Source organism: Solea senegalensis, linkage group LG20 (assembly GCF_019176455.1).
Source record: "Solea senegalensis isolate Sse05_10M linkage group LG20, IFAPA_SoseM_1, whole genome shotgun sequence".
In the NCBI taxonomy this organism is placed as follows: Eukaryota; Metazoa; Chordata; class Actinopteri; order Pleuronectiformes; family Soleidae; genus Solea; species Solea senegalensis.
Genome location: NC_058039.1, coordinates 19,238,440 through 19,264,687, shown reverse-complemented (window position 1 = coordinate 19,264,687; position 26,248 = coordinate 19,238,440). Strand labels below are relative to the sequence as shown.

Here is a 26,248-nt window from a genome sequence, read left to right as displayed (position 1 = left end):
CACCTGCACCTTATTCAGAGTTTCTATCAGAGTTCTCTGAGTTCTTATCTGAGTTGGTGCTTAAAACAGATCAAATCATAATTGTAGGGGATTTCAACATCCATGTAGATGTTGTCCGTGATAGTCTTAGCTGCGCATTTAACTCGCTGTTGGAATCAATAGGTTTTATTCAACACGTTAATAAACCAACTCATTGCCTTAATCACACCCTCGACCTTGTTTTAACTTATGGTATTGATATTGATAACTTAAACATAGTTCCTCTAAACCCTCTCCTTACTGATCATTATTTACTCACATTTAATTGTTCAATAATGAACTACAATAACATAAATAAGAAATACTGTCTGATAATAATATGAATACATTCAAAGAGACAGTGCAACCTTTATTTAACTTGGTGCCATATGTCAGTACATCTGAAGGTACCTTTTGTGATTTTACTCCCGCCCTCATAGATAACCTTGTTGATAGTACAGCAGCCTCACTGCGTACTACATTAGACTGTGTTGCCCCTCTGAAAAAGAAAGTGGTGAATCAGATGAGACGAGCACCATGGTTTAACTCCAATACTCGTGCTCTTAAACAGACGTTACGTAGATTAGAAAGAAAATGGCGTTCCAGTAACCTAGAGGAACTTCATATAGCCTGGAAAGATGGTTTTGTAGCTTACAAAAAAGCCCTACACAAAGCTAGAGTTGCCTATTATTCTTCTCTAATTGAAGAAAATAAGAATAATCATAGATTTCTTTTCAGCACTGTAGCCAGGCTGACACAGAGCCACAGCTCCACTGAACCATCTATTCCTTTAACACTGAGCAGTGATGACTTTATCAACGTCTTTGTGAATAAAATAACATCAATTAGAGAAAAAATGGATCATCTTCTAGCACAAGAGCTTTAGAAGCACCAGGTGCACAGTTAGACAGTTTCTCCCCTATAGATCTCCCTGAGTTAACATCATTAGTTTCATCATCTAAGTGGGCTGCCACACGGAGTAGAGCCCGGGGGGGAAATGGGGGTTGGGTACCTTGCTCAAGAGTACCCCAGCCTTTCGACCTGGTGGAGACTTGAACCGGCGACCTTCCAGTTACAAGCCAAGTTCCTTTTCCACTTGGCCACAGGCTGACCTATATCTTAGAAAAGGCAGTTGCTAATCAATGATGTGAATATTTGTGCATTAATGGCCTGTTTGAAGATTTTCAGTCAGGTTTTAGATTAAACCATAGCACAGAAACAGCACTAGTTAAAGTTAGTAACTCAGATAATGGTCTAGTTTCTTTACTTGTCCTGTTAGATCTTAGTGCTGCATTTGACACCATTGATCATGATATTCTACTGCAGAGATTGGAGCAGACTCTTGGTATCACAGGTGCTGCCCTCTGCTGGTTTAAATCATACTTATCTGATAGATTCCAGTTCGTTCATGTTAATGATAAAGCCTCATTACAAACAAAAGTTAATTGTGGAGTTCCACAAGGCTCAGTGCTTGGGCCTATACTTTTTACCTTATATATGCTTCCTCTAGGGAACATTATTAGGAAGCACAACATACACTTTCATTGTTATGCAGATGACACACAGCTATATCTATCGATGAGGCCGGATGAAATAAATCAGGTTGTTCAACTCCAGGAATGTCTCAGAGACATTAAGTCCTGGATGACCTGTAACTTTCTACTTTTAAACTCAGATAAAACTGAGGTCATTATACTCGGCCCTAAACACCTCAGAGAAAAACTTTCTGATCACATTGTCACTTTAGATGACATCACCCTGGCTTCCAGTTCCACTGTGAGGAACCTTGGAGTTACTTTTGACCAGGAAATGTCATTTGATTCACACATAAAACTAATTTCCAGAACAGCCTTCTTCCACCTGCGGAACATTATGAAAATTAGAAACATTCTGTCTTTACAGGATGCTGAAAAACTAGTTCATGCTTTTGTTAATCTAGATTAGATTACTGTAACTCCTTATTATCAGGATGTTCTAACAAGTCTGTTAGAATCCTTCAGTTCATTCAAAATGCTGCAGCATGAGTTCTGACAGGAACTAGAAAGAGAGACCATATAACTCCAGTGTTAGCTTCTCTACACTGGCTCCACCCACAGTTTAGAATTCAATTTAAAATCCTCCTCCTCACGTACAAAGCACTTAATGGTCACACCCCTTCATACCTGAAAGACCTAGTCTTACCCTATCACCCTAACAGACCACTTAGGTCACAAAATACAGGTTTACTTGTGGTTCCCAGAGTCTGTAAGAGTAGAATGGGAGGCAGAGCCTTTAGTTACCAGGCTCCTCCTCTCCTGTGGAACCACCTTCCAATGATAGTTTGGGAGGCGGAGCCTCTCTCTGTATTTAAAGTTAAACTTAAAACTTTCCTTTTTGATAAAGCTTATAGTTAGAGCTGGTTCAGGGAAACCTGGACCATCTCTTAGTTATGCTGCTATAGAACTAAACTGCTGGGGGATTTTCCTGTGGTACACGCACATTCACTCTCTCACACTCAGGATATGATTATGACTTTTTATATGTCATTAACCTTGTCTCTTTCTCTCCCTAGTTTGTGTCTTTCCTTCCTTCCCTCTCTCTCTCTCTGTATTCTCATTATGAAGGTTGCAGGATCCAGATCCAGTTTCCGAGGCTACGCTCATCGTCACCATTATTATTATTTTGTAATTAAAAAGTCGATATCAGTAACTGTATAAACTTGTAACCTGATACAGTTGTTGTGTATCTGCTCCTGGTCTCCCTCTCTCTCTTCTGTCTCTCCCTCATCTCCCTCTTGTCCTTTCTCTCCCCCCATTTTTCCTTTCGCCCCAACCGGTCGAGGCAGATGACCGCACATCTCTGAGTCTGGTTCTGTCAGAGATTTCTTCTTCTGTTAAGAGGGAGTTTTTTCTCTCCACTGATGCCTAGTGTTTGCTCATTGTGTGAACTGTTGTGTTTCGCTGCTCTCTTTGATGTTGTCTATGTACAGACCTGAGATCATCACATTCCAGGCCCAGGAGAGCACATTCTCCAATAGATTCAGACAGCTCCGCTGTCACAAGGACATATTCAGGAAGTTATTCCTGCCATCAGCCATCAGGACTTATAATAAGTCACTGTAATAAAAAAAAAGAAGACTGCGCACTTGCACAATGCACATTTTCACTCCATGGCATAGATTGCACTGCTTTATGCCATTCCTTTATTATTGCACTATTTTTTCCCACTGTTGCACATTTTACATTTTATGTTTATAATATTTCTTGTATTGCTGCTATGTCAATTCAATTTCCCCTTGGGGATGAATAAAGTATTTCTATTCTCTTCGATTTTTTTCTTTACTACAGGTGACACGTTACGTTAGCTACTGAAAACCATTTCTGCTCAGGGACAGAGGATTCTTACATTTGATACTGGACCTTGTATTTGGAGCGTTTCAGATTTCTCTTAATGATGATCAAAGATGGCACCGAAAATATCACTAAAACATTAAGGATGCGTTGAACTCGGCTTGGCCCAACAGTTCCAGTGATACATCGTTTGTGAAAAACGGATGAACAAGTCAAAAGTTAATGTACATACATGCATGTCCAACTTTGTCCTGTTGGTGGCGCTAGAGCTCTGGAGCTTGCATTGCTTACACAGTATCACCACTTGAACCCAAGTAACGGGTGGTTAAATTATTACATTATCAGGTTATTACATTATCAGGTTCTACATGGACTAAAATAGTTTTACTTTAAGTCTGTGATCTCTGTGTTTATCTCAGTGAAGTTTGTAAACCACTCACACACACACACACAGACAGACAGACAGGCAGACAGACACAGAGAGAACAGACAGAGAGAGAGAGAGACAGACAGACAGACAGACAGAGAGAGAGAGCAGCTCACTGAGGCTTTTTAACGCCCACTGCTACAAAAATGTTGGTGTGTTTTGTCACTTTGTGGCTAAACGCCCACTCTGTGGCAGATGGGGTTTGGTGTGTCACACACTCTCTCTCATTCACACACGCACACACGCACACACACACTCACACTTACACAGAGACACACACACATAGACTCACACTTACACAGAGACACACACACACTCACACACACACACAGACACACACACACAGACTCACACTTACACAGAGACACACACACACAGACTCACAATCACACACACACACACAGACAGACTCACACTTACACAGAGACACACACACTCACACACACACACACGTTCGACATTCATGACATGAGGGGACATTGCATTGACTTACATTCATTTCCTGGAGACTTACCCTAACCCTAACCACAATTACTACTGGCCTAATCCTAATCCTAACCCTAACCCTAATTTCAATCTCAGCCTAACCTTAAAACATATCTTCACCTTAAAATGTAGTAATTTACGTTATGGGGACTTGCTTTTTGTCCCCACAAGGAAGACAAGTCCCCATAATGTGACTGTAAACAGGTTTAGGTCCCCACAACATTAGTAATACCTGGACACATACACACACACACACACACACACACACAGACTCACACTTACACACACAGAGACACACACAGACTTGCACACACACACTTACTACTCCACACACAGAGACACACAGACTCACACTTACACACACACACACACACACACACACACACACACACACACACAGACTCACACTTACACACACACACACACACAGACTCACACTTACACACACACACAGACTCACACTTACACACACTGAACTCACCACACACACAGACTCACACTCACACAGAGACACACACACAGACTCACACTTACACACACACACACACACACACACACACACACACACACACACACACACACACACAGCTCCGTGGGGACGTTGCTCTGCGTCCACCCTTCGCCCACGCTGGTCCAGACCGTGGAGTGTGTGGGGGTTTGGTGGTTTGGTGGTTTGGTGGTTTTGTGTGCTGGTGTCAGTCTTTGGTCTGGAGCCTTCACAGACTCCACCACAACGATTAATCATGTGTCACACACTGTTTTAGTGAATATGGATCTTTGTCAGAGCTCAGGTCGACCCGCCCGCCCGCTCACCACCCGCTCAGCCCCCCGCGTTCACCGCCTGCTGCTCGGATCAGAACCACCAAAGTGACTTTTCTCTGCCATCGCTGTTTGTTTATCAAGTCCCCGTCTGCTTTGACCTCTGACCCCTCGTATCACCTTCAAACCTAACAGCTGTTAGCTGCTACACACTCAGATACTTTATTTATAATCTTCTTTTTTCACATTTCATTGTTCTATGAGATACATTCATACGTTCATGTTTTGACTGCGTGCTAATGATGACACAGTGAATACTGAGCTGAACATGAATGTATATTAAATGTAAATGCTCTTATTCTATACAGTACATATATACATATATATATACATATATATATACATATGTATATATATATATATATATATATATATATATATATATATATATATGTACATATATATATGTGTGTACATATATACTGGATGTATATATGTACACATATATACATCCAGTATATATATAAATGTTTCAGGTGAAAATAAATCCCTCACACAGTTTGTTATTATTATGAGTTTGAGTTATTATTATTATTACTACATTTAAAGGTTTAATTATTATTATTATTACATTTCAATGTTTAATTATTATTATTATTATTATTATTATTATTAATAATAATAAATTTCAATGTTTAATAATACTACTACTAATAATAATAATAATTATTATTATTACTACATTTCAATGTTTAATTATTATTATTACATTTAAAGGTTAATTATTATTATTATTATTATTATTATTATTACATTTACAATGTTCTACATTATTACTAAAGGTAATTATTATTATTACATTACATTTAAAGGTTTAATTATTATTATTACATTTTTAAAGGTTAATTATTATTACATTTAGGTTACATTTAAGGTTTAATTATTATTATTACATTTAAAGGTTAATTATTATTATTACATTTAAAGGTTATTATTATTATTACATTACATTTAAAGGTTTATTATTATTATTACTACATTTCAATGTTTAATTATTATTATTACATTTAAAGGTTAATTATTATTATTACATTTAAAGGTCAATTATTATTATTATTACATTTAAAGGTTAATTATTATTATTACATTTAAAGGTCAATTATTATTATTACATTTAAAGGTTAATTATTATTATTACATTTAAAGGTTAATTATTATTATTACATTTAAAGGTTAATTATTATTATTACATTTAAAGGTTATGTTAAGCAGTCAAATCTTTCTTTAATAGTTCTTTTTTAATATCTTTCTTTCATTTCTTTAATAATTCTTTGTAATTTGTTTTCACAGTTTTTTGTCTGTTTTTAAAGAAAGAATATGAAACATCAAATAAAAGCAAATATTTATCACTCATTCAAAATCTTTTCCTGTTGTTTTTTGTCTCAAGTTTATTCTTTAGATAAAACATTTGGAAATAATCTAAACATATAAATAATCTAAAAAATATGAAAGTGAAGGTTTGAAATGTTTCTCATCATCAGAGTTATTGTTAATGAATCAAGAGTTAACTTAGTGAATAAGTGAAGGAAAAGAATTAACAGCATTGTTGTTTAAATGAATGAAAGTGTAAATTTACACACGTTCACAAACACCAGACTCACTGTGAAACAGCAGAGAAGAGAAAATGTCCTTGTCCTCGTCCTCGTCCTCGTCCTCTTCACACTTAGCCGCTCTCCTGGTTTCCTCTGGTTTACCCTCATCTTCATCCTCATCTTCATCACCGTCACCCGGGGTGTGAGTGGGCTGAGGGACAAAGACAGAGAGACCATGGTCTGTCCTTTGTGATGGTAATGAAGACACGGGACAGAGAAGGACGTGGGAGGACACAGCTCTGCCTCACCCTCGAGCAAGGCAGCTGCTGCTTCTGCTGCTGCTCTGGACTCCACCATCAGCAAGACCATGAAGACCATGAAGACCATGAAGACGAGGAAGACCATGAAGACGAGGAAGACCAGGAAGATGAAGACGAGGGAGACCAGACCAGGAAGACGAGGGGAAGACCAGAAAGACCAGGAAGACCAGGGAGACCAGGGAAGACCAGGAAGACCAGAAAGACCATGAAGACGCAGGAAGACCAGGAGAAAACGAAGACCAGGAAGACGAGGAAGACCATGAAGATGATGAAGACCATGAAGATGATGAAGAAGATGATGAAGACCATGAAGATGATGAAGACCATGAAGACCATGAAGACCATGAAGATGATGAACATTTTAATAATGTGTGTATCATCAAATCATCAATAAATGATCAATAAATCATAAATAAATCATCATTAAACTATCATTAAATCATCATTAAACTATCAGTAAATCATCATTAAACTATCATTAAATCATCATTAAACTATCAGTAAATCATCATTAAACTATCATTAATCATCATTAAACTATCAGTAAATCATCATTAAACTATCAGTAAATCAGTAAATCATCATTAAACTATCATTAAATCATCATTAAAATCATCTATTAAATCATCATTAAACTATCATTAAATCATCATTAAACTATTAAATCATCATTAAACTATCATTAAATCATCATTAAACTATCATTAATCATCTATCAAATCATTAAACTATCAGTAAATCATCATTAAACTATCAGTAATCATTCATCATTAAATCATCATTAAACTATCATAAATCATTAAACTATCAGTAAATCATCATTAAACTATCAGTAAATCATCATTAAACTATCATTAAATCATCATTAAACTATCAGTAAATCATCATTAAACTATCAGTAAATCATCATTAAACTATCAGTAAAATCATTAAACTATCATTAAACTATCATTAAATCATCATTAAACTATCATTAATCATTCATCATTAAACTATCTATTAAATCATCATTAAACTATCAGTAAATCATCATTAAACTATCAGTAAATCATCATTAAACTATCATTAAATCATCATTAAACTATCATTAAATCATCATTAAATCATCATTAAAATCATCATTAAATCATCATTAAACTATCAGTAAATCATCATTAAATCATCATTAAACTATCATTAAATCATCATTAAACTATCTAAATCATCATTAAACTATCATTAAAATCATTCATTAAATCATCATTAAACTATTAAATCATCATTAAATCATCATTAAACTATCATTAAACTATCATTAAATCATCATTAAACTATCATTAAATCATCATTAAACTATCAGTAAATCATCATTAAACTATCAGTAAATCATACGTTGTTCTTCTTTCATTCACTTCAACAGTTGTGTATTATATAATAGTATTATAGTATATAATAAGTATAAGTATAGTATTATAATACCAGTGTTTACTCTTCACTTATAACCTTTTAATAATCTTACTCTTTGTGTGTATTATATTAAAATGATGTTGATTCACACTCAGTCCTGAAGGCAGCGCTCACGCACCGAACACATGACCGCCATTTTACAAGAAAAGAGGAAGAAGATGATGACGCCTCCCACTGTGACGTCTTCACTTGTGCGTCCTGACCAATAGCGTCGTTTGTTTTTCTGTGACTGCGCTGTCATTGGTCAGTGGAAATTTAAAAAGTTCACTTTGAAAAGCGAAGAGCGGCAGAACGAAACGCCAGAGACACGACTTTAAAACACACACGGCGTCAGGATTTTACCGAGGAAAACACAAGAAAACTGAAGAAAACTGATAATAAAACTGGGAAAAAAACAGAAAACAAACGAGAGTTCACCGCCGATCACGAAGTGAGTAACATCAGGCTCTAAGCTAACACAGGAGCTAACACAGGAGCTAACATAGGAGCTAACACAGGAGCTAACGTAGGAGCCGCATTTGTCCTTTAAACGTGTCTTTTGAGGATTAATGTTTCCCTGTCCCCCTGTTCCCTGTCCTGTCTTCAGGTGTAACGGAGCAGAGGACAGTTCTCTGCTGAAGCTAACATGACGTCACACAGCCTGAACGCAGTGAAACGGGATGAGAAAGGCAGGAACATCCAGGTGGTCGTCAGATGCAGGTAAATTCATCTGTGTGTGGACTTCAATATGTCCACAATATGAATACGTTAAAGACGATCAATAATCAGTATTATTGTTTTATTTATGCCTCATGGATTTTAAATGTATTTCACTCATGTTGTTATTTTCATACTTGATGATGATGACGTCATTACAAATGTTTAAAATGGCAAAAATCAGACTGCCACACAAAAGAAACAAAACATTTATTTTTCCCATCAATCGATTAGTTTAAAATTAGTATGAACTGTTTGTCAAACGTGGAAATAATGATGTTATCAAATGTCTTGTTTTTATTTAGATTTTCTTTGTTTTTATGGAGCAAAGAATCCTGAACAATGACAGAAAGGAGAAATATTCACATTTAAGAAGCTGAAAATGACAGAAAGTAGAAAATATTCACATTTAAGAAACTGAAAAATGACAGAAAGTAGAAAATATTCACATTTGAGAAGCTGAAAATGACAGAAAGTAGAAAATATTCACATTTAAGAAGCTGAAAAATGACAGAGTAGAAAAGTAGAAAATCGATAACTGATCGATAGTTTTTTCAATACCAGTTTTATAATATCGTTTCTAAAAAAGAAAATACCATGACACAAAAATCCATCCTTAGTTTGTATTTTTCAGTTTTGGCATTTTTACACTCAATGCAGTTTTTTACATAAAAAAAATTAGCTACAAATCACTTTCAGTGTAAAAAGAACAATTGCAAACAAGTGACAAGTCATTTTCACTAAGGATCTCACAAAAATGTACAGAGGTAAAATCAATGTCTCATCATCTCCATATTTGACATTACAACACAAAACATAATACATGGTGGCATTATTATTATTATTATTATTACTCAAAAACATAATCTATGCTGAGATAACCTGAGATAATCTAGGTTTAACTGGTCAACAATAGCAACAGTTTACTCACGTCCACTGTAGAAAAGGGTAACAAACCTTTAATAATACTGTGTGACTGTGGCACTTGTCTTGTTTTTCTTTACTCATTTTCTTTTTCAGTCAGTGTGAACAGATTCACACGGAGTCACATGGATCCCAGTTCAAGCACATATTACGCTGCAGTAACAAACAAACAACACGTAAACTTACCTGTTGGAATCCTCGACACAGCGCTGTCAGAACTCTGTACTCGTCATGGATGAAGATTTTAAATCCAGCCGCTGTGGCTCTGTAACATCACAGTGAGAGGAAGTGGACGTCTGGAAACGTACAGGGTTTCCCGCCCGGTCACTTGTTTATTTATTTTAAACAGATTTTGTACACCAGAATACATATGTATGTATATATACACATGTATACAGTATATGTGTATATGTACACATATTCAAATACTGAGCAACTTTCTGCTGTTTCTAACACACATCACTTCGTGTGAAGGAAAAATAAAGATTGTTGGTGAAGTTTTCCTTCTGTTTTTTTAAATTCCTTATGATTCAGACCTTTCAACACAATGGAGCGCAAGTCGTCGTACGGTGTCGTGGACTGCGATCAGAACAGGAAGGAGGTGGTGATGAAGACGGGAGGGATGAACGACAAGACGTCAAGAAAGACGTACACATTTGACATGGTGAGTGGACTTTGATTCAGCTGCAGCTGCAGAAGGTTTGTGGACCAAAACCAAATCATCATTTCCACGTGACAAACACTGATTTTGTTTTGTGAACCAAACAACTCATCGATCAATGGAGAAAATAATGCTTCGTTTTTGGGATGGATCTCATCATGTGATACCGTCACATTAACAACATGTTTGTGCTGAGTCATTTCAAACTCTCCGCCCACAACATGACTCGGCTAAAAAGCTGTAGCTGATTTTTATTTTCAATCTTTGCAGAGTGAAGACTTTTGCATTGTACAGTGATGTTGACCAGATAATCCTCATCATTGTCTCTGTGTGTCTGTGTCTCAGGTGTTTGGCCCAGCAGCGAAGCAGATAGACGTGTACAGGAGTGTTGTGTGTCCCATCCTGGACGAAGTCATCATGGGATACAACTGCACTGTGTTTGCGTGAGTGTCAGAGTTTTTATCATCATGAAAATGTGAACGAGTGAACTCGAGCTCCAGAGTTGTTTTTGACTTTTCTCTCTGAGTAAGTTTATGTGTAAGCTACTGGATATTTGTTTGTAGTCAGTGTAATATATTTACAGTATGTATTGTTTACTTTTGCTTACTGCCATCTCAACACTTATATACAGTATGTGTGTACATATATACATGTATGTTTGTGTGTGTGTGTGTATACATATATACACATGTGTACATATACATACATAATATTCTGGTGTATACAATCTGTTTAAAGGGGACATATTATGCAAAATCAACTTTTTAATCATTTCAATACTTATATTTGGGACTCTGGAGGCCCTACCAGTCGCCAAAGTGTGGAAAAAGAATACTCAGTCATGTTTTCGTGGTCCCGCTTAGTGAAAGTATAGGCGATAAAACACTCCATGTTGAATTCCCTGCGCTTATGACGGCAGCATGCGCATTTCACCACAAATGTTACCGCCCACCAGTAAGTTTACTTGGAGAGCTCCACCTTAGCTCCACCTTGTCCCTGCGAGAGTGCAGGCAAGGGAGGAAGAGCGGTATTATGTCAACGCAGAGGGACAAGTGTGCTGTTGGTTGCTGCACAGTGGAGCACAGTGTTTTACAGAGGATTTTATATATGAAGCTAATGTGCCGGATAAAATCAGCAATCGTGTGTTTGTGTGTTCGCACCACTTCACATCAGACTGCGGCCAGCGGTCGCCGTATTTAGTCAGCGACGTACAAACACACACATTGTTAAGAAAAGGTCACATAGAGGTCATAACTGACCATTCTGACACGTCCTAATTAAACATATTTGTTCAGTAAGTCCTCCATGACCGGAGCACAGACTCAGTCTGATACAGTCACATACAGCAGCAGTTTATGCAGCGATCAGCGGTGGATCAGTGGTGCTTTCCCTAAGTGTTTTTAACTGATTTACAGTTGGACAGTGTTCGGCTCGATCCTTATGTAGGACGTCTCTTCCTGTGACGACACTCTCGCTGTTTTCTGCACATGCTGCCATGTTACTCATGGTTAACTGTTGACAGCCATGGTTAGCCGTTGTTAGCCATGGTCAGCCATTGTTGGCCATGGATAGCCGTTGTCAGCCATGGTTATGCATGGTTATCCATGGTCAGCCGTGGTTAGCCGTTGACAGCCATGGTTATGCATGGTTATGCATGGTTATCCATGGTCAGCCGTTGTCAGCCGTGGTTAGCCGTTGTCAGAAACAAATATGACAGTTGTGATATTTATGGTAAAAGCTGCTGTGTTTGACGGTAGCAGCCATCTTAGAATACCATGTCGTGGTTGAGGTTACTCCAATTTTCTTGCTTGGAAATCTGAGGTCAAGTGGAACACTTGAGTGGAGTGTTAAAACCGAAGGTAGTGATTTGTCCTGATAATCTTTTTCCTTCAGCTACGGTCAGACAGGAACAGGAAAGACGTTCACTATGGAGGGGGAGCGGAGTCCAGACGAACAGTTCACCTGGGAGGAGGTGAGTTCATCGTCCTCAAGTCACGTCAAACCAAAGATGTAAAACTCTACACGTTTAGAGTCGCCACTAAAACCACACACACACACACACACACACACACTCACTCTCATTTCTGGTTCATGTCTGGTTCTGGATCATGTTGTCAGGACCCTCTGGCTGGCATCATCCCCCGGACACTGCACCAGATCTTTGAGAAGCTCTCTGAGAACGGCACCGAGTTCTCCGTCAAAGTGTCACTGCTGGAGATCTACAATGAGGAGCTGTTTGACCTGCTGAGTCCCAGCGAGGACGTCAGTGAGCGACTGCAGCTGTTTGACGACCCGCGCAACAAGGTGTGTCCCAGTGTGTCCCAGTGTGTCCCAGTGTGTCCCAGTGTGTCCCAGTGTGTCCCAGTGTGTCCCAGTGTCAGGGTCAGTGAGGATGCTCTGAGTCCTCCGGCTACAACCGGAAGTCACCATGACACACAGTATCGTGTGTGTTTTATTTCACGTGTAAAAGGCTCAGATGAAGACGAGCACACACGGTGTTTATGTCCTTGACGTCCTGTTGTGACTGCTGTGTGGTGTGTTGCAGCGCGGGGTGGTGGTGAAGGGCCTGGAGGAGGTGACGGTTCACAACAAAGATGAGGTTTATCAGATTCTGGAGAGAGGATCAGCAAAGAGGAGGACGGCCTCCACACTCATGAACGCCTACTCCAGGTAGACGTGGCAGAAAGTGCTTGACGTTAACAAAGCTCTGCTGCTCAAAGTCTGCTCACGTTGTTCATCTGTGTTTGTGTCTGCAGCCGCTCTCACTCCGTGTTCTCCGTCACCATTCACATGAAAGAGATCACAGTGGACGGAGAAGAGCTGGTCAAGATCGGGAAACTCAATCTGGTAATTTGTCGTCATTTGATTGATTTGATGTTAAAGTCTGTAAGAAAACAATTGAGAACATTTGATTTTGTAAAGTGAAGAGATTTTACACAGATGAGCTCTTTCAACATCACCCTCTGCAGGTGGACCTCGCTGGCAGCGAGAACATCGGACGCTCCGGCGCGGTGGATAAACGAGCTCGAGAGGCAGGAAACATCAACCAGTCTCTGCTCACGCTAGGCAGAGTGATCACTGCTCTGGTGGAGAAGAGGCCACACATCCCATACAGGTGACACACACTCACGCTCCCACACACACACACACTTACCCTAACACACACACACACCACAGTCCACAGTCCACAGAGAAAGTGAGTGATTTTCAGCAGATGTTGATCCACTGCTGCCTCCCTCACTAAGTTTGAATGTCTGATTTTGTCAATTCAGTGTTTGAAATCCTTTGTTCAGATTGACCTCAGTGACACAAAGTGACCCCACGAGGCAGCAGAGAAGCAGCACATCCTGCTTTGGTGTGTGTGTGTGTGTGTGTGTGTGAGAGAGATTGTGTGTGTGTGTGTGTGTGTGTGTGTGTGTGTGTGTGTGTGTGTGTGTGTGTGTGTGTGTGTGTGTGTGTGTGTGTGTATGTGTGTGTGTGTGTGTGTGTGGAGATTGTGTGTGTGTGAGATTGTGTGTGTGTGTGTGGGGTGTGTGTGTGTGTGTGTGAGAGATTGTGTGTGTGTGTGTGTGTGTGAGAGAGATTGTGTGTGTGTGTGTTTTACAGACGTCTGTCTCACAGTGAGATAAAGAACAAATTCACAGATGACATGTGACCTCACCAACATTAAATGAGTTTAATTGTAGGTTTGTTTTTCCCACAGAGAGTCAAAGCTGACCAGGATCCTGCAGGACTCGCTGGGAGGACGGACAAAAACCTCCATCATTGCCACTGTGTCTCCGTCATCCAGCAACCTGGAGGTACGTTTACTTTGTCTCTCTCTGTGTCTCTGCTGCTGATCACCCTGATGATCTCCATGACCATGTTTGTCTCTGAGCAGGAGACACTGAGCACCCTGGAATATGCAAGCAGAGCTAAGAACATCATGAACAAACCTGAGGTCAACCAGAAACTCACCAAGAGGACGCTCATCAAGGTAAGACGAGTCTCTTTCTCACCACAGAGGTTTTTGTGATGGAGACCAATGTCATTGTGTGTGTGTGTGCTCAGGAATACACTGAGGAGATCGAGCGCCTCAAGAGAGACCTGGCTGCTGCTCGAGACAAGAATGGAGTTTACCTGTCCTCAGAACACTACGAGTAAGTACACACACACACACACACACACTCGCACTGAGACACACTCGCACTGAGACACAATCGCACAGAGACACACACGTCACTCATTTAAAATAGAGGTGTGTGTGTGTGTGTGTTCCAGGTCTATGGTGGGTCAGCTGACCACTAACGAGGAGCAGATTATCGAGTACACTGACCGTATCGCTGCCCTGGAGGAGGAGCAAAAAAAGGTATGACACCATGTAGATTTAAAGCTCGGGTCAGTAATTACTTTTTGAATGAGTGAAAAACTTCATGATGTCACACCTGTGTGTCACTGACTGACTCCGCCCACCTGAGATTGGTCTCAATTTAGAGACAAGTCACAGTTCAACCACGGATGAGCACTTCCTGTGTTTTTATGGGCAGAGCTTTGACCAGGAGGAGGAAGTATCTGTTTCATATTTACGTATCCAAGCTCTAAGGCTGATTAAAGTTTTCCTTTATTAGTCCTTAAACACAGACATGTAGAATTACAGCAGCAAGAGATTGTTCATGTGAAGCAATTAAGCACTGAAACAGTAGATTCTATATTTCACTAAATATAAACATCTCCTTTACACCAGGATACAGACTCTAAATATAAACACATATCTCCTTTACATCAAGATACAGACTCTAAATATAAACACATATCTCCTTTACATCAAGATACAGACTCTAAATATAAACATATCTCCTTTACATCAGGATACAGAACTCTAAATATAAACATCTCCTTTACACCAGGATACTGACTCTAAATATAAACACATATCTCCTTTACATCAGGATACAGACTCTAAATATAAACACATCTCCTTTACATCAGGATACAGACTCTAAATATAAACATTTCCTCTTTACATCAGGATACAGACTCTAAATATAAATATTTATCTCCTTTACATCAGGATACAGACTCTAATATAAATATTTATCTCCTTTACATCAGGATACAGACTCTAAATATAAATATTTATCTCTTTACATCAGATACAGACTCTAAATATATTTATCTCCTTTACATCAGGATACAGACTCTAAATATAAACACATATCTCCTTTACATCAAGATACAGACTCTAAATATAAACATATCTCCTTTACATCAGGATACAGACTCTAAATATAAACACATATCTCCTTTACATCAAGATACAGACTCTAAATATAAACATATCTCCTTTACATCAGGATACAGACTCTAAATATAAACACATATCTCCTTTACATCAGGATACAGACTCTAAATATAAACACATATCTCCTTTACATCAGGATACAGACTCTAAATATAAACACATATCTCCTTTACATCAGGATACAGACTCTAAATATAAATATTTATCTCCTTTACATCAGGATACAGACTCTAAATATAAACACATATCTCCTTTACATCAAGATACAGACTCTAAATATAAACATATCTCCTTTACATCAGGATACAGACTCTAAATATAAACACATATCTCCTTTACATCAAGATACAGACTCTAAATATAAACATATCTCCTTTACATCAGGATACAGACTCTAAATATAAACACATATCTCCTTTACATCAGGATACAGACTCTAAATATAAATATTTATCTCCTTTACATCAGGATACAGACTCTAAATATAAACACATATCTCCTTTACATCAAGATACAGACTCTAAATATAAACATATCTCCCTTTACATCAGGATACAGACTCTAAATATAAACACATATCTCCTTTACATCAGGATACAGACTCTAAATATAAACATTTATCTCCTTTACATCAGGATACTGACTCTAAATATAAACATTTATCTCCTTTACATCAGGATACAGACTCTAAATATAAACATTTATCTCCTTTACATCAGGATACAGACTCTAAATATAAACACATATCTCCTTTACATCAGGATACAGACTCTAAATATAAACACATATCTCCTTTACATCAAGATACAGACTCTAAATATAAACATATCTCCTTTACATCAGGATACAGACTCTAAATATAAACATATCTCCTTTACATCAGGATACAGACTCTAAATATAAACATTTATCTCCTTTACATCAGGATACTGACTCTAAATATAAACATTTATCTCCTTTACATCAGGATACAGACTCTAAATATAAACATTTATCTCCTTTACATCAGGATACAGACTCTAAATATAAACACATATCTCCTTTACATCAGGATACAGACTCTAAATATAAACACATATCTCCTTTACATCAGGATACAGACTCTAAATATAAACACATATCTCCTTTACCTCTTAACTGCTAATGCTCACTATTCCACACTGACAGTAACTCTCTCCTTCTCGTCGTCCTCAGGTCACTGAGTTGTTCATGGACAGTAAAACCAGACTGGATCAGGTCACCGTTGACCTGGATGAGAAGCAGCAGAGGTGAGATCCCTGGTTAACTGTTGTTTGTGTTGTTGATGTTGTTTCTATTATTGTATTTGTTTCTGTTATTTTTGTTTCTATTGTTTTTTTCCCCCATTGATCTTGTTTTTGTTGTTTCTATTGTTATTGTTTCTATTACTATTTCTGTTTCTATTATTCCTATTTTGTTTCGGTTTCTATTGTTCCTATATTTGTTGTATTCCTGATTCTATTGTTTTTGACGTGTGGTTGTTTCAGGCTGGAGGAGACGAGTCGTGACCTGCAGGAGACGAGAGAGAAGCTGAGTCAGGAGGAGTTTATCTGCTCTGAGATCAGCTCGGTGCACCAGGTTCTCTACAACACTGCTGGACAGGTACACACGTACACACACACACACACACACACACACACACACACACACTTGCCTGTGACCTGTGACTGCAGGTAGATAACTAACCAGGTCAATAATGTTTCCTTGTGTTCAGCTGCTGACGACAGTAGAGGCTAGCACCAGCGACGTGTCGGGTCTCCACGACAAACTCGACAGGAAGACAAAGGTCACATGACAAACACTCAGCACATTTGAAGAGCGGTTCAGACACTTCAGGGTCCTCTGAATAAGTATATGTAATATTTCAGGTGGAGCAGCACAACAGGCAGGTCCAGCAGAGCTTTTCTCAGCATATGGAGACAGCATTCAGTGACATGCAGTGCTGTGTTCAACAGCAAGGAAACAAACATCAGCACATGATGAGCAGCTACTCACAGGCTGTTGGTAAGATGCCACACACACTCTGACCACACACAAACACACACACTCTGACCACACACAAACTCCTCCTCCTCCACAGATGGTTTGCTGGGGATGAACGAGGCGGCGCTGACCGGAGCTCTGACCACCCTGGAGACCTTTGTGGGCGGAGTCGGGCATCTGGTGGCCGAGGGTGTGGCTCGCTGTCAGGAGAGAGTTCAGCAGCAGGAGGCGCTGTGTCTGCAGGACAAAGAGAGTTTGCTGCAGCTGCTGGTGAGAGTTTAAAAAAAAAAAAGCAGACACTAGTGATCTCACATCATCAGAACAGCTGATTTTACTGTGCTGAGATCGTATTAATCCGATGTTCCTGAAGTGATCATGTTTCTTAAGTTTGGTTTTCATGACAACTTGATGGTAGAAACGGTCCGCTGCTCTCCAGATGCTGATCAGTGCTGACCAGAGAAGAACTGGCACCACTTCCACATTCTGTCCCTGGAATGTCACATGACTGAATGTTTGACTTTCCTTGTTGTAGGACGAGCACCGGCAGGACATGGAGGAAGTCTTAGTGGTTCGGACTCTGATGGGTTTGTCGGCCGTCAGGGAGCTCAGTGACACGCTGAGAGCATCCGTGGAGACGCAGCGAGCTTTGGCCGACAAGGTGAGACATGACTGTCCTGTTTATTTAGCTTAGCATTAGCTCTGGTTAAACCTGCTGGTCACTGTCGCCCTCTCAGGTGGAGGACATGAAGGACATGGGTGTGTTCTTCAGCAGCCTGGTTCAGGAGCTGGCGGGGCTGAGGGAGTCAGCAGTGCAGGGGCTGAGCTCTTTGCAGAGAGACCACGACAGGCTGGAGGACGAAATCAGGCGAGCGCAGGAGAAACATCAGGCGGTGAGAGCTGACCTACAACATTCTGAACTGACACGTTCACATTTGAAAAGCATGCAAAACCAACGTCATGGCTGCGCTTCTCTCCGTCAGGGAATGAAACAAACCATCCAGTGTCTGCAGGACCAGCTCAACCTGCTCACCATGGAGACTCAGAGAGATTACACAGACCTGTGCTCCACCTCCAGAGCTCTGCAGAAACCTCTGCTGAGCCTCAGAGCAGCACAGAGTGGTGACAGAAACCTCACTCTCAGCAGAACTCAGGTAACCACACCTGTCACTGTTGTTTACTCTTCTTTATCTTGTCTCCATCTTTTGTCTTTATCTCATGTCTCCATCTTTTGTCTTTATCTCATGTCTCCATCTTTTCTCTTTGTCTCGTGTCTCCATCTTTTGTGTCTCCATCTTTTGTCTTTATCTCATGTCTCCATCTTTTCTCTTTGTCTCCATCTTTTGTCTTTATCTCTTTATCTCATGTCTCCACCATCTTTTGTGTCTCCATCAATCTTTGTGTGTGTGTCTCCATCTTCTCTCTTTATCTTGTGTCTCCATCTTCTCTCTTTATCTTGTGTCTCCATCTTTTGTCTTTGTCTTGTGTCTCCATCTTTTGTCTTTGTCTCGTATCTTTTTGTCTTTATCTCATCTTTTGTCTTTTTCTCCATCTTCTCTCTTTATCTTGTGTCCATCTCATCTTGTTCATCTTTTTATCTTGTGTCTCCATCTTTTGTCTTTGTCTTGTGTTTTGTCTTTTGTCTCTGTTGTGTCTTTTGTCTGTCTACATCTTTTGTCTTTATCTCGTGTCTCCTTTTGTCTTTACCTCGTGTCTACTTTTGTCTTTACCTCGTGTCTACATCTTTTGTCTCTGTCATTGTCTTTATCTTTTGTCTCTGTCTTTTGTGTCTCCATCTTTTACCTTTATCTCATGTCTCCTTTTGTCTTTAGCTCGTATCACCATCTTTTGTTTTTATCTCGTGTCTCCATCTTTTGTCTCCTTCTTTTGTCTTTACCTCATGTTTCCATCTTGTGTCTTTATCCTGTGTCTTTATCTTGTGTCTCCATATTTTGTCTCTATCTCGTGTCATTACATTACATGTCATTACAATGGAATTGAGTACAATCAGCCAGGGGTGGAGTCGAACTTGCGACCATGATGTCTTTGGCACACAGAGTACCGGTCTTAACCACTGAGCCACTCCACCCCCCGTGTCTTCATTTTGTGTCTCAATCTTGTGTCTCCATCCTTTGTCTTTATCTTGTCACCATCTTTTGTCTTTTTCTCGTGTTTATCTTGTGTCTCCATCTTGTCTCCATCTTGTGTGTTTATCTTGTCTCCATCTTTTGTCTTAATCTTGTGTCTATCTCGTATCTTCATCCCGTGTCACCATCTTGTGTGTTTATCTTTTGTCTTTATCTCGTTTATCTTGTGTCTCCATCTCGTGTTTATCTTGTCTTCGTCTTGTGTCTCCATCTTGTGTGTTTATCTTTTGTCTTTATCTTGTGTCTCCATCTTGTCTCATCTGTGTTTATCTTGTCTCCATCTGTGTGTTTATCTTGTTTCTTCATCTTGTTATCTTGTGTGTTATCTTGTCTCCATCTTTTGTCTTTATCTCTGTTTATCTGTGTGTCTCCATCTTGTCTCCATCTTGTGTGTTTATCTTGTCTCCATCTTTTGTCTTTATCTCGTGTTTATCTTGTTTCTTCATCTTGTGCGTTATCTTGTCTCCATCTCATGTGTTATCTTGTCTCCATCTTTTGTCTTTATCTCGTGTTTATCTTGTGTCTCCATCTTGTGCGTTTATCTTGTGTCTCCATCTTGTGTGTTTATCTTTTGTCTCCATCTTGTCTCCATCTCGTGTGTTTATCTTGTCTCCATCTTTTGTCTTAATCTCGTGTCTTCATCTTGTGTCTCCATCTTGTGTGTTTATCTTTTGTCTTTATCTTGTCTTAATCTCGTGTCTTCGTCTTGTGTCTATCTCATGTCTTCATCCCGTGTCACCATCTTGTGTGTTTATCTTTTGTCTCCATCTTTTGTCTTTATCTTGTGTCTCCATCTCGTGTGTTTATTTTTTGTCTCCATCTTTTGTCTTTATCGTGTTTATCTTGTGTCTCCATCTCATGCGTTATCTTGTCTCCATCTTGTGTCTTTATCTTGTGTCTTTATCTTGTGTTTGCAGTGGCTGCAGCTCAGTGGAGCGTCAGGCCTCCTCTCAGGTGGAGGTGCTCTGCTCCTCCTCCTCCTCCCTTGCCTCCTCCCTGCGTCACACCTGTGAGCAGAGTCAGCAGACGCTGGAGGAGCTGAGCGGCTGCTGCTCCCACCTACACTCCTCTGTGTCCGGTACCAGACTTCACTTCACTTGTATTTACTCACTCACTCTGTGTTTAATGAGCGTGCCAGTCTGAGGTACTGACACAGTACTGCCTGTGCTGTGAGCGCCCCCTGCTGCTGACACAGAGCCTCACTCTCAGTGGAAACAAGGCTGTGAGCAGAGACACGAGAGTGAAGTCAGCTGGGTCACTGTCCGCAGTAAGAGGCGTAGTGTTAAGCCTAAGAGTCCTGTCCACCACCAACCTGTTCACACCTCAAACAAGAGATTGGTGACTGCTTTTCGAGCAGTCACCTATTAAAAACCCCATAGAGACTGTGTCTGCCCCTCGACCTACTAAAGTAAAAACTAAAGTAAATAAAGTAAATAAACCAATAACAAACAGAAGAAGAGTTAGACATTCTAACTTAATAAAGATTAATACCAACAATAAAATAGAGTCAAATAATAACACTTTCAAATGTGGACTATTAAATATAAGGTCTTTCTCCTCAAAATCTGTTTTAATAAATGATCTTATCTCTGACAATTGTATAGATTTATTCTGTGTAACTGAAACTTGGTTACATGAAGACGATTACGTTAGTCTAAATGAATCAACTCCACCCACTCATGCTAATACCCATATTCCTAGAAGCTCAGGCCGAGGAGGAGGAGGAGTAGCAGCCATTTTTAATACTAAATTATTAATCAATCCCAAGCCCAAACCAGGATATTCATCGTTTGAAAGCCTTATTCTTAATCTATCTTATCCTAGTTGTAAATCACAGAAACCAATTATAATAGTCACAGTTTATCGTCCACCTGCACCTTATTCAGAGTTTCTATCAGAGTTCTCTGAGTTCTTATCTGAGTTGGTGCTTAAAACAGATCAAATCATAATTGTAGGGGATTTCAACATCCATGTAGATGTTGACCGTGATAGTCTTAGCTGCGCATTTAACTCGCTGTTGGAATCAATAGGTTTTATTCAACACGTTAATAAACCAACTCATTGCCTTAATCACACCCTCGACCTTGTTTTAACTTATGGTATTGATATTGATAATTTAAACATAGTTCCTCAAAACCCTCTCCTTACTGATCATTATTTACTCACATTTAACTGTTCAATAATGAACTACAATAACATAAATAAGAAATACTGTCTGATAATAATATGAATACATTCAAAGAGACAGTGCAACCTTTATTTAACTTGGTGCCATATGTCAGTACATCTGAAGGTACCTTTTGTGATTTTACTCCCGCCCTCATAGATAACCTTGTTGATAGTACAGCAGCCTCACTGCGTACTACATTAGATTGTGTTGCCCCTCTGAAAAAGAAAGTGGTGAATCAGATGAGACGAGCACCATGGTTTAACTCCAATACTCGTGCTCTTAAACAGACGTTACGTAGATTAGAAAGAAAATGGCGTTCCAGTAACCTAGAGGAACTTCATATAGCCTGGAAAGATGGTTTTGTAGCTTACAAAAAAGCCCTACACAAAGCTAGAGTTGCCTATTATTCTTCTCTAATTGAAGAAAATAAGAATAATCATAGATTTCTTTTCAGCACTGTAGCCAGGCTGACACAGAGCCACAGCTCCACTGAACCATCTATTCCTTTAACACTGAGCAGTGATGACTTTATCAACGTCTTTGTGAATAAAATAACATCAATTAGAGAAAAAATGGATCATTTCCTCCCTCATATTGGGACTGACTCATCTTCTAGCACAAGAGCTTTAGAAGCACCAGGTGCACAGTTAGACAGTTTCTCCCCTATAGATCTCCCTGAGTTAACATCATTAGTTTCATCATCTAAGCCATCAACCTGTCAGTTAGATCCTATCCCCACCAAACTGTTTAAAGATGTGTTTCCTTTAATTAACAGCTCTATATTAACTCAAATTAATCTATCCTTATTAACTGGATATGTGCCCCAAACGTTTAAAATAGCAGGGGGCGCTCACAGTCAGTACCTCACACCACCACACTTAAAGTGGACATATTATACCCTATTTCCCCCATTAAAATAGTTCCCTGGTGTCCTAATGAACATGTCAGTGACATGCTTTGGTCAAAATACCATAAGGATGAAGCATCATAGCAGTTCAATAACCCTGCTAAACCCGCCCCTTTCAGAATGCTCAGTTTTCGTGCATGGTCCCTTTATATGCAAATGAGACACAGGCAAACACACACCCACTTCTTCCAGGGGGTTTCTGATTTGTCCTCTTTACAGCGCTTTACAGCTCCATTCCTCTCCCCCTCCCTCCACTAGTTTTCTGACAATATCAACATGTCAGCATGCGCAGAAAACAGCGAGAGTGTTGTCACAGGAAGAGACGTCCTACATAAGGATGGAGCCGAACACTGTCCAACTGTAAATCAGTTAAAAACACTTAGGGACAGCACCACTGATCCACCGCTGATCGCTGCATAAACAGCTGCTGTATGTGACTGTATCAGACTGAGTCTGTGCTCCGGTCATGGAGGACGTACTGAACAAATATGTTTAATTAGGACGTGTCAGAGCTAAGGTGGAGCTAAGGTGGAGCTCTCCAAGTAAACTTACTGGTGGGGCGGTAACATTCGCGGTGAAATGCGCATGCTGCCGTCATAAGCGCAGGGAATTCAACATGGAGTGTTTTATCGCCTATACTTACACTAAGGGGGACCACGAAAACATGACTGAGTATTCTTTTTCCACACTTTGGCGACTGGTAGGGCCTCCAGAGTCCCAAATATAAATATTGAAATGGTTAAAAAGTTGATTTTGCTTAATATGTCCCCTTTAAGAATAGTTTGAAATGTCCTGTTAAAGCTGCAGCGCGCTGAGTGTGAGCTTGTGGCTGCAGGTCTGATGGACCGTGACGTCCAGTGGAGGTCTGCAGTGACTGACCGCGCAGAGACGGGAGCTCGGGATCATGTGGCTATGATGAAGAAGAGGGCATGTGACACTCAGATGCTGCAGCAGGTAAAACAAACCTTCACCCTCCACCCTCCACGTGTGACTCGTTGTGACTCGTTGTGACTCGTTGTCGTCTAAACCTCCGTGTCTCTTCAGAGCGTGGAGACTCACTGTGCCGAACAGCTGCACAAAACAAAGGAGGCGCTGTCGAGTCAGCAGGCGGAGGTGAAGCGCGCTGTGGTGGCCGTTCAGGACCAGGCCTCAGTGGACCAGACTGCTGTGGATGAGCAGTGGGTGGAGCTTCAGGAGCGCCTGCAGACAAGCCAGCGTCTGGTCTGTGGGTTCCTGCAGGAGGAGCTGCAGCACGACGTTCCCACCGGTAAATATTCTGTCAACTTCAGTCGAGAAGTTTTCAGTTCAGACGACAAACAAATGACAGAATAGTCAAAGTTTCCGCTGATGAAGGAAAAAAAGCTTTAAATGTATGGGCGTGACCTTCAGGTGCCACGCCTCAGCGTCGGGACTTTGTGTATCCGGGGCAGTTGATGAAGTCGCGCAGTCGCATCGAGCTGCTGGACAGTCTGAGGAGGCAGCAGGAGCAGCTGCTCGCCGCCATGGAGGAGGAGGAGGAGCCTGAGGAGGAGGAGGAGGAGGAGGACAAACACAGCCAGGTTTTTGTCTTGTTGTTCCCACAGGCAGCGACAGACACACATGGAGGCTGTGACTGAACTTTCCCTCCTCTCTGTTTGTCTCTAGGATTCTCTGGAGGACGAGCTGAGCACCTGTGATCAAAGTGCAGCCACGGAGCCGTCCTTCATCGACGAGAACCTCGTCTTCAATGAGGGCAAACGAGTTCCCTTCTTCAAGGTGACAAAGTGCAGGTTTTTCAGTGATGATCAGAGACGTTGTGCTAATAAGGAGTTACAGTAATCTAATCTAGATTAACAAAAGCATGAACTAGTTTTTCAGCATCCTGTAAAGACAGAATGTTTCTAATTTTCATAATGTTGGAAGAAGGCTGTTCTGGAAATGAGATTATCACTCCAATTATTATGTCATCTAAAGTGACAATGTGATCAGTTTTTCTCTGAGGTGACTGTGACTTAAAACTCTGGAGTTGAACAACCTGAACATAAATAAGCTGTGTGTCTGCATAACATTTATTTAATATGTTCCCTCATATATTGTATAGGCCCAACATGACAAAATAATGTTGCAACAAAGTAAAGAAACCAAATTGACAATACTCTCAAGTGGAATACAACTTTAACTAAGCCCTGAAACATTAATGCGCTCACATAATTGATTGGCAACAGCCTTTTCCATCGGTGTGCTTTCTCAAGGGTCAGGTAAAAGACCTCACATATCCTGGATCTTTCTGGTGGGGATAGGATCTAACTGACAGGTTGATGGCTTAGATTGAAACTAATGATGTTTCTTATGGAGAAACTGTCTAACTGTGCACCTGGTGCTTCTAAAGCTCTTGTGCTAGAAGATGAGTCAGTCCCAATATGAGGGAGGAAATGATCCATTTTTTCTCTAATTGATGTTATTTTATTCACAAAGACGTTGATAAAGTCATCACTGCTCAGTGTTAAAGGAATAGATGGTTCAGTGGAGCTGTGGCTCTGTGTCAGCCTGGCTACATTGCTGAAAAGAAATCTATGATTATTCTTATTTTCTTCAATTAGAGAAGAATAATAGGCAACTCTAGCTTTGTGTTGTCTTTGTTAATCTATTATTGTGCTTTGTTTATTTCATCGGTCAATTACAGTGACACAAATAAATATGTAATGAACCTTTTCTACATGTATTATGATGACTGTAATCATAATAATACTAATTGTTGTTGTCGTTGCTCTTCCAGCAGAAGAAGTGCAGTAAGAAGGAGTCAAAGATTCCCAGCAGATCAAAGTGGTTAGAAAATGAAGCTGCATCATCGTCATCGCCACAGAAATCCCGGCTGCCGCTCCGCTCTCACAATTATTAAATGTTTTTTAATATTCTTTTCTTCTGTTTCTAACGTCATTCATATTTTTGTTTGAGCTGTTCTGACATTTTCATGTTGCTTGTAAAATTAAAGAGAATTATTCCTGTTTTTATTATTTTGTCATTTTTAAACCCAGAAGATAAAATATGAACATTTAAAAAAGAAAAATGTAAAAAAAATCTTTGTTGACATTTGTTTACAATACAATC

The 26,248-nt window shown here is 39.8% G+C and overlaps 1 protein-coding gene across 1 annotated transcript; it reads left to right on the top strand.

Moving 5' to 3' along the window:
- Window positions 1-8,625: 8,625 nt before the first annotated feature.
- Window positions 8,626-26,147, top strand: kif11 (kinesin family member 11). Its single transcript, XM_044053188.1, has 27 exons — window positions 8,626-8,807; window positions 8,964-9,076; window positions 10,532-10,661; window positions 11,004-11,101; window positions 12,552-12,630; window positions 12,777-12,962; window positions 13,204-13,328; window positions 13,415-13,505; window positions 13,628-13,773; window positions 14,362-14,458; window positions 14,539-14,634; window positions 14,709-14,797; window positions 14,919-15,006; window positions 17,134-17,207; window positions 17,445-17,559; window positions 17,672-17,743; window positions 17,826-17,961; window positions 18,038-18,210; window positions 18,473-18,598; window positions 18,675-18,830; window positions 18,921-19,053; window positions 20,995-21,162; window positions 23,997-24,115; window positions 24,206-24,428; window positions 24,551-24,720; window positions 24,806-24,916; window positions 25,917-26,147. The coding sequence occupies exons 2-27, from the start codon at window positions 9,003-9,005 to the stop codon at window positions 26,037-26,039; spliced, it is 3,198 nt and encodes a 1,065-aa protein (XP_043909123.1). The 5' UTR covers window positions 8,626-8,807; window positions 8,964-9,002; the 3' UTR covers window positions 26,040-26,147.
- The last annotated feature ends 101 nt before the right edge of the window (window positions 26,148-26,248 follow it).